A 13,945-nucleotide genomic window follows, 5' to 3' on the forward strand; every position below is an offset into this window, starting at 1 on the left:
TCACATTGTAAAGGTGTTTCTGTGTTTATTTCATAGGCTTCACTCTGCTGATCAGAATGCCGATAGTAATCATTCCTTTTGTTTTTTGTTTCAGGCAGTTCTTGCTGACCTTTCTACTTTAAAAGTTATGCCTCTTCTTCAAATTTTTCTGTTTGCTACTGTCACCTGATCTTCTTCAAGGTCACTGACAACACATCTAGTTTTTCATTAGAAAGTAATCATGAACTATGCAAACTCTGCATAAAACCAAAATTAAACTTTGCATATAAGCCAATAAAGATCATGTTCCTCCTCAGTTAAACCTGAGTAGTTTTTCACTTTTTGAAACAATAACTCTGCACACCACGTATTGCACTGCATGCTGCTGATTTTCAAGAGAGAAGCAGTAGATATAACTTCTGCTAAATTGAGCATACATAGCATAGATAACCCTGCCTTGTAAAAGGCATGTAACAATATATGCAATAAGAACTAAAGATACTGTAATAAACTTGAATACGTAATGTAGCCTCTGGGACAGTTCTCTTATGTCGGTTTGTAAATTTATCTCTAGATAATGAATCATTTTGTCTTATAAATTGCATTTCACTCAAAGCCAGGGGTGGGGTAGGATGTGGGAAGACTTGAAAAAGATAATGCTTTTAAGTAGGAATTCAAATGTACTTTGGTGTTTTTAACAACTTTTCTCTCATCAGAGATCTAGATCCCTCTCCATTTTATTTCTCTCTCTATTGGGGAAGGTCAAATACAGTTGTCTCCACCTGACACTTTTATTCATCACTTTCTGAAAAAAGAAAATAGAATGATCCCTTTAAATTTCCCAACCTTCCATCTCTTAGTTAGAAGACTTGACACTGCTGAGATCTGTTGCCAGATTCCATTACTTTGGAAGTTTACAAAGAGGACACCCAAGGACTCAATGAAGGGAATGAAAAATCAAAACCATTTGCACTTTTTTTTTTTTTTTTCCCCGGTACGCGGGCCTCTCAGTGTTATGGCCTCTCCCGTTGCGCAGCACAGGCTCCGGACGCGCAGGCTCAGCGGCCATGGCTCACGGACACAGCCGCTCCGCGGCATGTGGGATCTTCCCGGACCGGGGCACGAACCCGTGTCCCCTGCATCGGCAGGCGGACTCTCAACCCCTGCACCACCAGGGAAACCCCATATGCATTTTCACTGAAGTTTGGTTTAATGAGATTTACTTGTAGGGCAGAGCAGCTTAGCGAGACCAGAAGTAGGTATTATACATTCATTCTAGAACTGAAGACATTATGCAAGGCGTCAGTCTTATTTTGGTCCTTATTGTAAGTAGAGGGTCTAATTTTATATTACTTCTTAGAGACCTAACATTTCTATAATGCAGAATGATAGAATGTGGGGGGAAAAGTCCAAAAATCGTTGTCTTTCAATTTTATACTCAAATTCAAGATGCTGATCACTTCAATAAAATTCTGAATCAGTGGATTCATAGTCTTACTGAATGCTTAGAATTGTATTAAGTTTTATCAAAATCTAGTTCTGGAGTCTTTTATTTAGAGAGTATACTTTTAGGAAATGTATGAGGTTTAGCACAAGACTGCAAGTGTGGTGGAATTTTATATAACTACTAGTTATTAATTTGGAAATCTACATAAATGCTTTTATTCATCAGGTACTTGTTGACTTATTGAGGACTAAATAATCATTTATTCAGTGACTGATTCTTAATAAACTCCATGTTATTGCTTTTGAAGGCGATACAATTATAATCATACGCTTTGCCATTCTGTGTATACAAATGCACATTCATCACAGGAATAAGCATATACCCATGATTGTTAGGAAGAGAGAGAGTTTTAAATGATTAAGGTCAAATGTGTACAGATACACCCACCTTTGGCTTTTTTCTTTAGGAGAATATTCATAAGCTTTTTTAAAAGTAGCAATGTAGTAATCTTGTGGGAGAAACATTAAACTGGAGGAGTTCTTGTCCTAGCTTGAAGTCCCCAGATAATCTCTTCTCTCTTATCTGTAATTTGGGTGGGGTATGCAGGGGAGAGGACGGGCAGCATGAAAGTTTTGTATTTGCTCTCTTTACCTTACAGGGTTGAGTAAGACCAAATGAGAAAATACATTTGAAAGTGATTTTTCTTTTTTTAACTACAAAGCACCAAGCAAATATAAGAGGTTGTCAGTAATTAATTTTGTTTTGTTTTATTTATTTATTTTTTGGCTGTGTTGGGTCTTCGTGGCTGAGCGCAGGCTTTCTCTAGTTGCGGTGAGCCGGGACTGGTCTTCGTTGCGGTGCGCGGGCTTCTCACTGCGGTGGCTTCTCCTGTTGCGGAGCACGGGCTCTAGGTACGCAGGCTTCAGTAGCTGTGGCTCGCGGGCTCTAGAGTGCAGGCTCAGTAGTTGTGGTGCCCAGGCTTAGTTGCTCCGCGGCACGTGGGATCTTCCTGGACCGGGGCTCGAACCCACGTCCCCTGCAATGGCAGGTGGATTCGTAACCACTGTGCCACCAGGGAGGTCCCAGTAATTAATTTTAAATATGACATTTTAAGATCAAATGGTAGAAGATAGTATGTGAAGAATGCCCAACTTCATTAGCATTTGTATGACTGTGATAATTTGAGACTTCTTCTATATCTATAAGAAAATGAATGGACCAAGGCATAGCAGATCCTTTGCTTTGGAACAGGTGGCTCTAGCCAGTCATTCTGAATCCGAACCCCAAAGCCAAACCTAGTAGGCTGCCACACATTTCGCTGCTGTCACAGACCCCTCTCAGCCATATGCTGCTCTTGGCTGCTTGTTACAATACTGCGTCGAGGGCAGTCAGGCTGCCTTGCCCACTCCACCTTTCAGTACACTCACACTACTCTTGACCTCCTCCCTCCAGCATTCTCCCACGCCATCTCCTGCCAACCCCTGGCAGCCCCTCACATAGGCTCTGCCAGTGATCACAATGATCTGAGTGACAGTGATAATTACATCATTATTCTGCCTGTGGCATTCTTACTGATGGTGAAATAGACTAATAGACGAATGGCATTTGGCTCTTCTGGATTTCAGTTCACTCACTAGGTATGTATGTAATATGTATGATCTTATATTGTGGAAGAGTTTATTGAACGATCTTTTAGATCAGAATGTTTTGGTAATGCAGCCTTCTGGCTAATTGACATTTTCAGTGTATCTTAAATGCATAGCACCCACTTAACTCTCTGCATGTACTCTCTCTGCCTATTTCATAGAGAAAATAGAGACCATTAGGCTTGAACTCCCTCAGGCTTCCACTTCACAACTTAGCTTTATTCCCCTATACTTATCTCCTTCCTTGTCTCAGGAAGTATCTAATCTGTTCTTGCAGCTCTCTAAATACAGGTTCCATTGTGTCTAGCAGAGTGGGGGAAATTCATCACAGCTTGATCTTTCCATTCCTGTTCTCTCACACTGATCTGTTATCCTGTGCTTCATCCTCACCAAATTACGTGCTCATCCTCAACCAGCTATGGCCTTGTACTTTATCTCTGCCAGCAGGAACTCCATTTTTCAAGGCCCCACTAAAAATCTCTCCTCTACTGTAAGATACCCGAGAGCCTATAAATTAGAATTAATTACACCCTGCTCTTTGTTCTCATAAAACTGCTCATTTACTAATATGGTGCTTAGAATATTGAGTGATAAGTGTTTTGTGTATGTATTGAGTCTCACATCACTTTGTTATGAAGTCAATTTTCATTGACTAGTCCTAGGAATGGAAGATGAAAGAAGAAATTTGTCCATGTGTGTTTGTACCCCGGACTTGTTCTAAAAATTGTTGGAATCTGTTCAACAATTATGTTTTTCTTAAAATATAATTCCTCCTAAGTATCTATAGTCTCCCTTCTTCTGAAAAGGCTCTAATTTTTATTTGGAGATCTACCCCTCCTCCATGCGCTTCAGATGAGGCTGACTCCCACCTCCAGGACCTCTGGGTCCTGGCCAAGCCATCATTATGTACCATCTCTCAGGCACAAGGATTGCTTCAGGATCCGTGCAAAACCTAAGACTGTGCAAAATCAATGAAACTTGATTGTGAGGCTTTGGTTTAATCTTTCAGGGAAGCTGGATATGAACAAGAGAGGATATAGGGTCTGGAGCTGCTGCAGCCTAGGAATGCAAAAAGCAGGAAGCTGCTCTGTTGACCTTGTTAATTCCCAGGTCACACTCCATCAGTCTACCCCTGGACTGTTTTGTTACATTTGCAATAGAAAGGATCCTAACTGAAGGTATAGTTATTTTACCTTTTAGGTGGTCCTCTACAACATGGATATCATCTTTGGTACAGGACCCCTATCTACACATTGGTTAAACTAGCGGAATCTTTTAAAACTTTTCTTCAGTCAAGACACAAGGATGAAATCTGTGTTCCAGACGTACTAAGCAACCTGCAGTACCTTAAACACATGGTATGTCTCTCTCTCCTTTGTCCCTTTGCCCATACAGCACCCTCTGCTTGGAATGCCTTCTCTTCCCTCTCTACCTAACTCTTACTTGTACCTCAGAACCCAACTCGGGTGTTGCATCATCAGGGAAGATCGCTTCTCTTATGAATTTTCCTCATACCCTATATATACATAAGCAGTATCCTAATGATATGTTAGCTTGTCTTTGTCTTCCACTAGACAGATTCGTAAAGGGCAAAAATGGTTTCTTTTTCAGCTTTATATCTCTAGAACCTGGCATATTTCTTTTTTTTTTTTTGGCGGTACACGGGCCTCTCACCGTCGCGGCCTCTCCCGTTGCAGAGCACAGGCTCCGGACGCGCAGGCTCAGCAGCCATGGCTCACGGGCCCAGCTGCTCCGCGGCACGTGGGATCTTCCCGGACCGGGGCACAAACCCGTGTCTCCTGCATTGGCAGGCAGACTCCCAACCACTGCGCCACCAGGGAAGCCCTTGGCATATTTCTTGCCCATAGTGAGCTTTAGTCAGTGCTTATTGAATGAACAAATGAAGTCATCTAATTCACTCATTTTACTGATGAGGAAAATTGCTCAGTTCAGAGTAATAACTCACTTGTTCAGTGTCACTCAGCTATTTTACCTACTAAGTTGATTTGTGGAGTTGCCTGTGGAAGTCCAAAAAGGAAGAATATTTTGAGAGAAAAAAATGTACACGCTTCAGCTCACTCAAGTTATTTCATTTAAGTCAACTTTATTAATTTATGTACAATAAAATGTATTCATTTAAATTATACAGTTCTATAAAGTTTGACAAATGTATAAACCCACATCACCACCACCACAGTCAAGGTGCAGAACATTTCCATCACCTGAAGCAATTCTCTTTATGCTCCTTCCCATTTGATCTTCCATATGCACATTCATTCCAAACAACCATTGATCTGCTCTGTCCCTAAAAATTACATTGGTCTTTTCTGGAGTTTCATGTAAATGGAATCATACATATGTACTCTTTTGTGTCTGCCTTCTTTTGCTCAGCATGATGTTCTGAGATTCATCCATGTTGTGTGATTAGTTTTCCATTCCTTTTTATGACTTAGTAGTATTTCATACGGTTTGTTTACCCATCATTGTTAACAGGCATCCATGTTGTTCTCATGTTTTCGTGTATTATGGATACAGCTACTATAAACATTTGTGTGCAGGCCTTCATGTAGAATATCTTCATTTCTTTAGGGTAAATACCTAGGAGTAGAATTGCTGAGTCATATGTAAGCATAAATTTAACTTTCTAAGAAAACTCCGAACTCTTTTCTGAAGTGGTTCTACCAGTTTACATTCCCATTAGCAGTTTATAAGAGTTCCAGTTGCTCCAGATCCTCACCAACACTTGGTGTTATCATGTTAGTCATTCTAATAGGTGGTTTTAATTTGCGTTTCCCTAGTTACTTATGATGTTGAGCATCTTTTTTATGTCCATTTGCCATTTATATATATCCTTTTATGAAGTGTCTAAATCTTTTGTCCATTTTTAATCAGTTACCTGAAGTTGTAAGAATTCTTTATTCTGGTTACACTTCTGGTTTGTAAAATTTTCTCTCGGCCTCTGGCTTGTCTTTTAACTATCTTTTAGAAAGCAAAAGTTTTAATTTTGTTGAATCAGTTTATCCATTTTTTGATGGTTCATACTTTTTGTCTCCTATCTAATAAATCTTTTTATAACTCATGGTTAAAATTTTTTTTTCCTATGTTTGTTTCTAGAAATTTTATAGTTTTAGCTCTTATATTTAGGCCTTTGTTTTTTTTTTTTTTTAGTTAATTTTTGTGTATGGTACCAATTAAGGGTTGAGAGTCACATTTTGCATATGGATGTACAATTGTTCCAGCACCATTTGCTAAAATATCCTTTTATGTCAGCACCTCTGTATAAAATCAATTGATCATATGTCTATGGGTTTATTTCTGGACTCTTTATTCTGCTCCATGGATTCATGTCTATACTTATTCCAATATCACACTGTCTTGATTTTTGTAGCTTTAGAGTAAATCTTGAAATCAAGTAGTATAAGTACTCTAATTTTGCTCACCTATGTCAAAACTATTTTGACTGTTTTAAGTTATTTGCATTTCTAAATAATTCTTAGAATCAGCTTTTCCATTTGTACCAAAAAAAAAAAAAAAAAGCTGCTACAATTTTTATTTTTATTGAGATAACATTAAATCTATAAACAGGTTTGGGAACAATTGGTATCTTAACAATATTGAATCTACCAATCCATGAACATGGACTATCTCTTCATTTTCTTTAGGTTTTGTTTAGTTTCACTCAGCAGTATTTTGTAGTTCTCCATGTAGAGTTCTTGCACATATTTTGTTAAAATTATCCCTAATTATTTCACTTTTTATGCTATTGTAAATGGTATTTTTAATTTCAATTTCCAGTGGTTTGTTAATATACAGAAATACAGTTGCTTATTTTATATTGACCTTGTATCCTGAGATATTGCTAAACTTACTACTTCTAGTATCCCTTTTTGTAGCTGCCCTAGGATTTTCTACATATACAATGTGTCATCTATAAATAAAGACACTTTTACATTTTTTTCAAATCTATATGCCTTTTATTTCTTTTTCTTCCTTTATTCACCGACTGGAACCTGCAGTAGAATATAGAAGTGCTGCAGCTCACCTAATTTTAAATTAAATGTACTCCTTTCTTGAATAAGTGCAACAAATATTTTAAATATATGTCCATTTACTAGTTTGGCCAGTTTAGGGATTAAACAGTGGAAGGAAATGAGACAGATTCAGAATGAGGTGGGGAGACATATTGGTACAAAGTGAAGATAACTTTGTTAAGTTTTATTTTGCTGATGATCCAAATCGCTTCTTCAGATCATTTAATTAAACAATTGGCCTCAGGTATTGATGTCTTTGTTATGTTAATTAGGTGATTATTTTATATGACTTCAACTATTCTTTACCCTTAAAACTTTTTTCTTAGATATGTGGTATGCATGTATTTATTCAACAAACACTAAATGCTTACTCTGAACAAGGTACTATTCTGGGTGCTCATGTTTATACATATTTGTATGTTTGCTTTTTCAGTAATAAATGTGGTAAGAGACATTACTTCTTCTGGAACTAGAATACTAACACCTCTTTTTTTGAAGTAATGGTGCTATCCCTCTTACGATAGGAAGAATAATGTTTCCCCAGTCCCTGAATCCTGTGAATGTGTTACCTTACATGACAAAAAGGCATGTTGTTTGTGTAATTAATATAAGGGATTTGAGATGGGGCTATTATCCTGGATTATCAGGTGGATTCAATGTAATGACCAGGGTCCTTATAAGGAAAAGAGGGAGGCAGGCAGGAGTATCAGAGTCAGAGAAGGGTTTGAAGATGCTATGCTACCTAGGGCATGGGAGGAGATTGGCCCTGCTGACACCTTGATTTTCAGACTTCTGATCTTAGAACTGTAACATAATCAATTTGTGTTATTTTAAGCCACGAAATATGTGGTAATTTATTACAGCAACAGCAGGAAACTAACCTACCTCCTCTCAGATAAATTGTGTTTACCATATCGACTGTCTGACACCTTGATTTTCAGACTTCTGATCTTAGAACTGTAACATAATCAATTTGTGTTATTTTAAGCCACGAAATATGTGGTAATTTATTACAGCAACAGCAGGAAACTAACCTACCTCCTCTCAGATAAATTGTGTTTACCATATCGACTGTAACCTATGACAATAAATATGCAATAAATAAATTGCTTCAATTCTCTTACCTAAAAAATAGGTGATTCTACCTGTCGAGTTCCTCTCATGTGGTTTTTATAATATTCAAATAGGATAAAATTTGTGAAAGTATTTTGAAGACAACCTTCTATTGCTCTGGTGCTGACAGGGAAAAGACCCCAAAAAGCTGGGCTTTTATAAGGCAAGTGTAACGGAGGAAGAGACGTGTTGGGGGAAATGCATTGCCAAGTCGTAATGTTTCTCTCCATGTGGAGGGAGTTCACTGGTGTAATGCTTCTCACTCTCTCCTCCCATAGAGAGGAGTGAATTATATTATTGTTGAGGTTGGGATCAATGAGTGGGCATGTAAATAAAGCCAGCCCCTTTCTCTCACCTTTCTTTTAGGGTCTAGCAGCCCAGAGCAAACGTATGTTCTGTAGTGTTCCTCTACACTCTAGCTTTAGAAGTCTGGATCCCGTGGTATGGGGAGAAAGTGGGGTGAGGTGGTGGCTGCAGTTGTTCAGGTCATCCCTGAGTGCATAAGCCCAAGACACACTTTTGAAAAGCCTGTCCTTGCTGCAAAATTAAGTCACATTCCCGAGATTAACTTTATCAGTAGGAAAGAAGATACATCATCTTCATCTGCTTTTATTTACCTAGATTTTCATTTTACCTCTCAAGAACTCAGGCAGGACGAAGGGTGCTGTTTATTGGACCTCCAGACTTCATTCAGTAGGGCAAAGAGGCCACTTCTTTGGCGGTCCAGTGATTAAGACTCCACCCTCCCAATGCAGGGGGGCACTGGTTTGATCCCTGGTTGGAGAAATAAGATCCTGCATGCTGCAAGGCATGGCCAAATAAAGAAGGGCAAGGAAGTTAAGGGTTTGAAGGAAAAAACTATAACAATGGGTCATGGAATATAAACTAGAAAAGAAGAAATGAGGGATAAGGAGGGGTTGGTGATTGAGGGCTTTCATTCTCTTATATGAATAAAGAGAAGTGGTTGGATTAAAGGTCACAACAAAAAAGTGAAAGCACTTTTGAAGAAAGGGTACTTTAGCAAGTAGCTTGGAAGAATAATATTTGTAGCCAGGATGAGATATTTGCATTTGAAATTTTGGAGATTATGCCATTTTTGTTGATGCCGAGATCTAAGGTATGGTGGATAGCTATGGTAGGGTAGAAGAAACACATCATTGAAAATATGAGGAAGTCAAGAAACCAGGAGTCTGTAGTATTGGATGGATCAATCATCAGCCTACATGTTGAAATCAGCAAGGATGACAGGGGTAGAGATAAGAAGAAAATTGAATTGCAAGTTAGTGTTACTGAGACTCAGGAAGAAAGACCCAGAGGCTACTAATTAGTGACTATAACATGGAGGAAGGAGAGTGGTACAGTTGGATGCTGTGAGCCTCAAAGGAGCAGAAGGCGTTTGCAAGAGGGAAGGGGGGATAAAACTCCAACTGGCATTGAGGAGTAAGGCTGATGCTGAAGCACTTTGAGTCTGAGAGAAAAGAAAGAATCCATTTGAGAGGGCTGCATAGAAACCATGTCCCCAGGATACAGCCACTTTTAGTTAAGAGATGAATACAGTCTTCAGAGAAAGGGTTGAAAAATACAAGGTTCATTGATTTCACGTTGGGAATTAGGAATTTTAAGAGACAAAGGGGGAGGAATTTACTAGGGAGAGGAATGAAGGATGGGTGGCAATTAGGTCAGAATAAGGGAGGAAAGTTTAGGTAAGTAATTGATGACTGGGAAGCTTAGAATTCTGATGGAGAGAGGAGTAAATGGAATCCTCTCAGAGATGATTGCTGTGCTCCAGACCGTGTTCTGTGGTGGAGCAGCTGCTCCCTGAGGGAGCCTGGGGTTGGTATGGTCTAATTATAGTCAGCTGCTTCTTCAGTCAGCAGGAGTTGTGGTTGTCTGTGCGCCAGCACTGCACTAGTTTGGTGACTTAACTATTTTTTTCCCCATCCAGTGAATTTGGTTCTCCTCTCCCTCTTTGGGCTTTTGCCTATTCATGTTTCAACGTATTCATGGCTTGGGGAGAGATTATTTTAATTACTCAGACAAAAGGATCCTTTCTTTGTAAATGGAATCACTGCAAATTTTCATGAAATAGAAAGCAACAAATTGTCTCTAATTACAATTTAATTTGCACCCATTGAACAAGCGATGGATTGACTCATGGAGAGACAATGTGTGTATGTGAGAGAGAGAGAAAAAATGAATGAATGAATGAAAGGATGAGAATGTCAATGTTAAGACTGTATAGGGAGAAACTCCCTCACCTTTCAAAGGACTGTGTGCCTTACCCTCAAAGAAGGGCATACTATTTTTTGTGTTGATGGGCTTCCTCCCCTTATTGTAGGAGAAAAGTGGCTGAATAATTAAACATCTCCTGTGTGAGAACCTAAAGAAAATGGAAAGACCAGAATAAATGTATGGGAAGAAAGATTTAGATCTGCGGACAGGCCTCTAGGACCCCAACTCTGACAGGGCTCTGACATTGCCAGGCTGGTGGCCAAGTTCACAAATGTTGTAAGGGGACACCGTATGAGGGACAAGAACTCCCCTGGACAGAAGGCCAACCCAGAACTTCAGCCCTAGGACAAGGTCAGTGGCCTCATCCAGAGAGTAGGAACAACACCCTTCCTGACCTTCAGGACTTCTCTTACCAATACACTCAATGACTGTGTGAGGATACCTCCCAGCATTAACCTTAGGACCCTCTTTACTCTAAGGGACCACCAGATACCTATTCTATGTGAGGGAGATTGTTGGAAGGAGGGGGAGAGTTCCTATACCTGTGCTTTATAGAGAACCATGCATATTAGTAACTCCTGTGCTGAAGACAGAGGGAATATGGTCACAGCTCTTGAAAACAAATATTTTCACAATATCCCTTTCTTTTTTTAATAAATTTATTTATTTATTTATTTACTTATTTTTGGCTGCATTGGGTCTTCGTTGCTGCACGCAGGCTTTCTCTAGTTGTGACGAGTGGGGGCTACTCTTCATTGCGGTGCACAGGCTTCTCATTGCGGTGGCTTCTCTTGTTGCGGAGCACAGGCTCTAGGCGCTGAGGCTTCAGTAGTTGTGTCACGTGGGCTCAGCAGTTGTGGCTCATGGGCTCAAGAGCGCAGGCTCAGTGGTTGTGGCGCACGGGCTTAGTTACTCTGCGGCATGTGGGATCTTCCCGGACCAGGGCTCGAACCCATGTCCCCTGCATTGACAGGCGGATTCTTAACCACTGTGCCACCAGGAAGCCCCCCATATTTTTTTATGCTCTATTAGACATAAACTTGAAGCCCAGCTCCACCGTTTGCTAGCTATGTGACCTTGGTAGAATTACCTAAACTTTATAAGCCTTAATTTCTTCATCTATAAAATGCTAATTAGAACCAAATAGGACTGATTACTCTGAAAATTAAATGAGATAATGCATATAAAACATTTCACATGACACTTTACTTACAAAGAAGAAAGGAAACTGTTCTTTTCCTCAAGAGGTATAGAATTAATATGTACATAGTTACACCAAAAATAACAAGTCCTGAATAGTAGGGCCCATCAAAATCTCTGCCATTTTTAGGATTTCATGATCAATACATTCAGGAAATGTGTAGTACAATATCTTCCTTTTGGAGATTTACACTGCCATTAGAGACTCTGAGAACTCTTGCAATAAACAACCTGATTACTTAGCCCTTGGTTTTTCAACATGGTATATACACAAACTATTAACATCCTGCAGATTTAGTCTTCCCCAAAACACAGTTTGGGGAAACTTCCACTTCTGTCCTAGGTGGTTGTTATTGACTGAGTCTTTGTGTTGCCCCCAAATTCATATGTTGAAGCCCTAACACAGAATGGGATGGTATTAGGAGGTAGGACCTGTGGGAGGCAATTAGGTTTAGATGAGGTCATGAGGGTGGAGCCTCCTGATGGGATTAGTGTCTTTATAAGAGGAGGAAGAGGCTCTGGTCCAGCCCTCTCTCCAGCACAAGGAAGAAAAGGTCCTGTGGGCACACCAAGATATATTAGCCACCACAAGCCAAGGGAAGAGCCCTTAGAATGAAATCTACCTTGCCAGAAACTTGGTCTTGGACTTTCCAGACTCTAGAACTGTGAGAAATTTCTGTTATTTAAGCCTCCCAGTCTATGATATTTTGTTACAGCAGCCAGTTAATGAAATAATTGGAATCATATTTGCTCTCTCCCTAAAGCAACTAAAAAACAAACTAAAACAACAGGTCTCAAGACAAGTGGGACATCAAACACTAAGGACAGTGAACCTTACATTGCCCCAACGTACTGCCTATAGAAAGGTACCATGATGCAACGTAGGAAGGGGAAACCCAGCAAGAATTTGATGGTCTCCCTGAGTTGAAGAAATGGAACCAAGAGGCCAAGGAGGCCAAGGCAACAGGAGTTTGCAGGACAGAGTACTGGAGAGGAGAACGATGCAACTATCCTTTCAACTATCCAGATGGGAGCTGGGAGCTTTCCTCAGAGCATGCGTGTGAGGAAACTCCCCAAGGCCAAGAAAAAAAAAAAAACTACCCAAAAGTATTAGAACAATCCCTTGAGCTCATACAGGGCCAGGATGGTGCCTGTTCCCACCAGCCAAAGTGGAAAGAAAAAAGAATGAAAAGAATTGAAGACAATCTCAGAGACCTCTGGGACAACACTAAGTGCATCAACATTCAAATTATAGGGGTCCCCGAAGAAGAAGAGAAAAAGAAAGGGACTGAGAAAATATTTGAAGAGATTATAGTCAAAAACTCCCCTAACGTGGGAAAGGAAATAGTCCAAGTCCAGGAAGCACAGAGAGTCCCATACAGGATAAACCCTAGGAAAAACACACCAAGACACATATTAATCAAACTAACAAAAATTAAATTCAAAGAAAAAATATTAAAAGCAGCAAGGGCAAAACAAAAAATAACATACAAAGGAATCCCCGTAAGGTTATCAGCTGATTTTTCAGTGGAAACTCTGCAGGCCAGAAGGGAGTGGCAGGATATACTTAAAATGATGAAAGAGAAAAACCTATAACCAATATTACTCTACCCAGCAAGGATCTCATTCAGATTTGATGGAGAAGTCAAAAGCTTTTCAGACAAACAAAAGGTAAGAGAATTCAGCACCACCAAACCAGCTTTACAACAAATGCTGAAGAAACTTCTCTAGGTGGGAAACAAAAGAGAAGAAAAAGACCCACAGAAACAATCCCAAAACAATTAAGAAAATGGTAATAGGAACATAGCAATAATAACCTTGAATGTAAATGGATTAAAGGCCCCAACCAAAAGACACAGACTGGCTGAATGGATACAAAAACAAGACCCATATATATGCTGTCTACAAGAAACCCACTTCAGACCTAGGGACACATACAGACTGAAAGTGAAGGGATGGAAAAAGATATTCCATGCAAATGGAAATCTAAAGAAAGCTGGAGTAGCAGTACTCGTATCAGATAAAATAGACTTTAAAATAAAGACTGTTAAAAGAGATAAGGAGGGACACTACATAATGATCAAAGGATAAATCCAAGAAGATATAACAATTATAAATGTTTATGCACCCAACATAGGAGCACCTCAATACATAAGGCAAATGCTAACAACCATGAAAGGAGAAATTGGCAGTAACACAATAATAGCAGGGGACTTTAACACCCTACTTACACCAACAGACAGATCATCCAAACAGAAAATAAATAACGAAACACAAGCTTTAAATGACACAATAGA

The 13,945-nt window shown here is 39.5% G+C and overlaps 1 protein-coding gene across 2 annotated transcripts in view; it reads left to right on the plus strand.

The window, feature by feature from the left end:
* TBC1D19 (TBC1 domain family member 19) overlaps nucleotides 1–301 on the plus strand; it is a 160,685-nt gene extending 160,384 nt beyond the window's left edge. The window contains exon 21 of one of the 2 annotated variants that reach the window (XM_007448810.1): nucleotides 95–301. In XM_007448810.1, coding sequence (XP_007448872.1) covers nucleotides 95–169 — 75 coding nt within the window. In that variant the 3' untranslated portion in view covers nucleotides 170–301. The remainder of the gene's footprint in view (nucleotides 1–94) is intronic. The other variant, XM_007448811.1, reaches the window with a different exon arrangement.
* The last annotated feature ends 13,644 nt before the right edge of the window (nucleotides 302–13,945 follow it).

This window comes from Lipotes vexillifer, unplaced genomic scaffold (assembly GCF_000442215.2).
Source record: "Lipotes vexillifer unplaced genomic scaffold, Lipotes_vexillifer_v1.1 scaffold100, whole genome shotgun sequence".
NCBI classification, from domain to species: domain Eukaryota; kingdom Metazoa; phylum Chordata; class Mammalia; order Artiodactyla; family Lipotidae; genus Lipotes; species Lipotes vexillifer.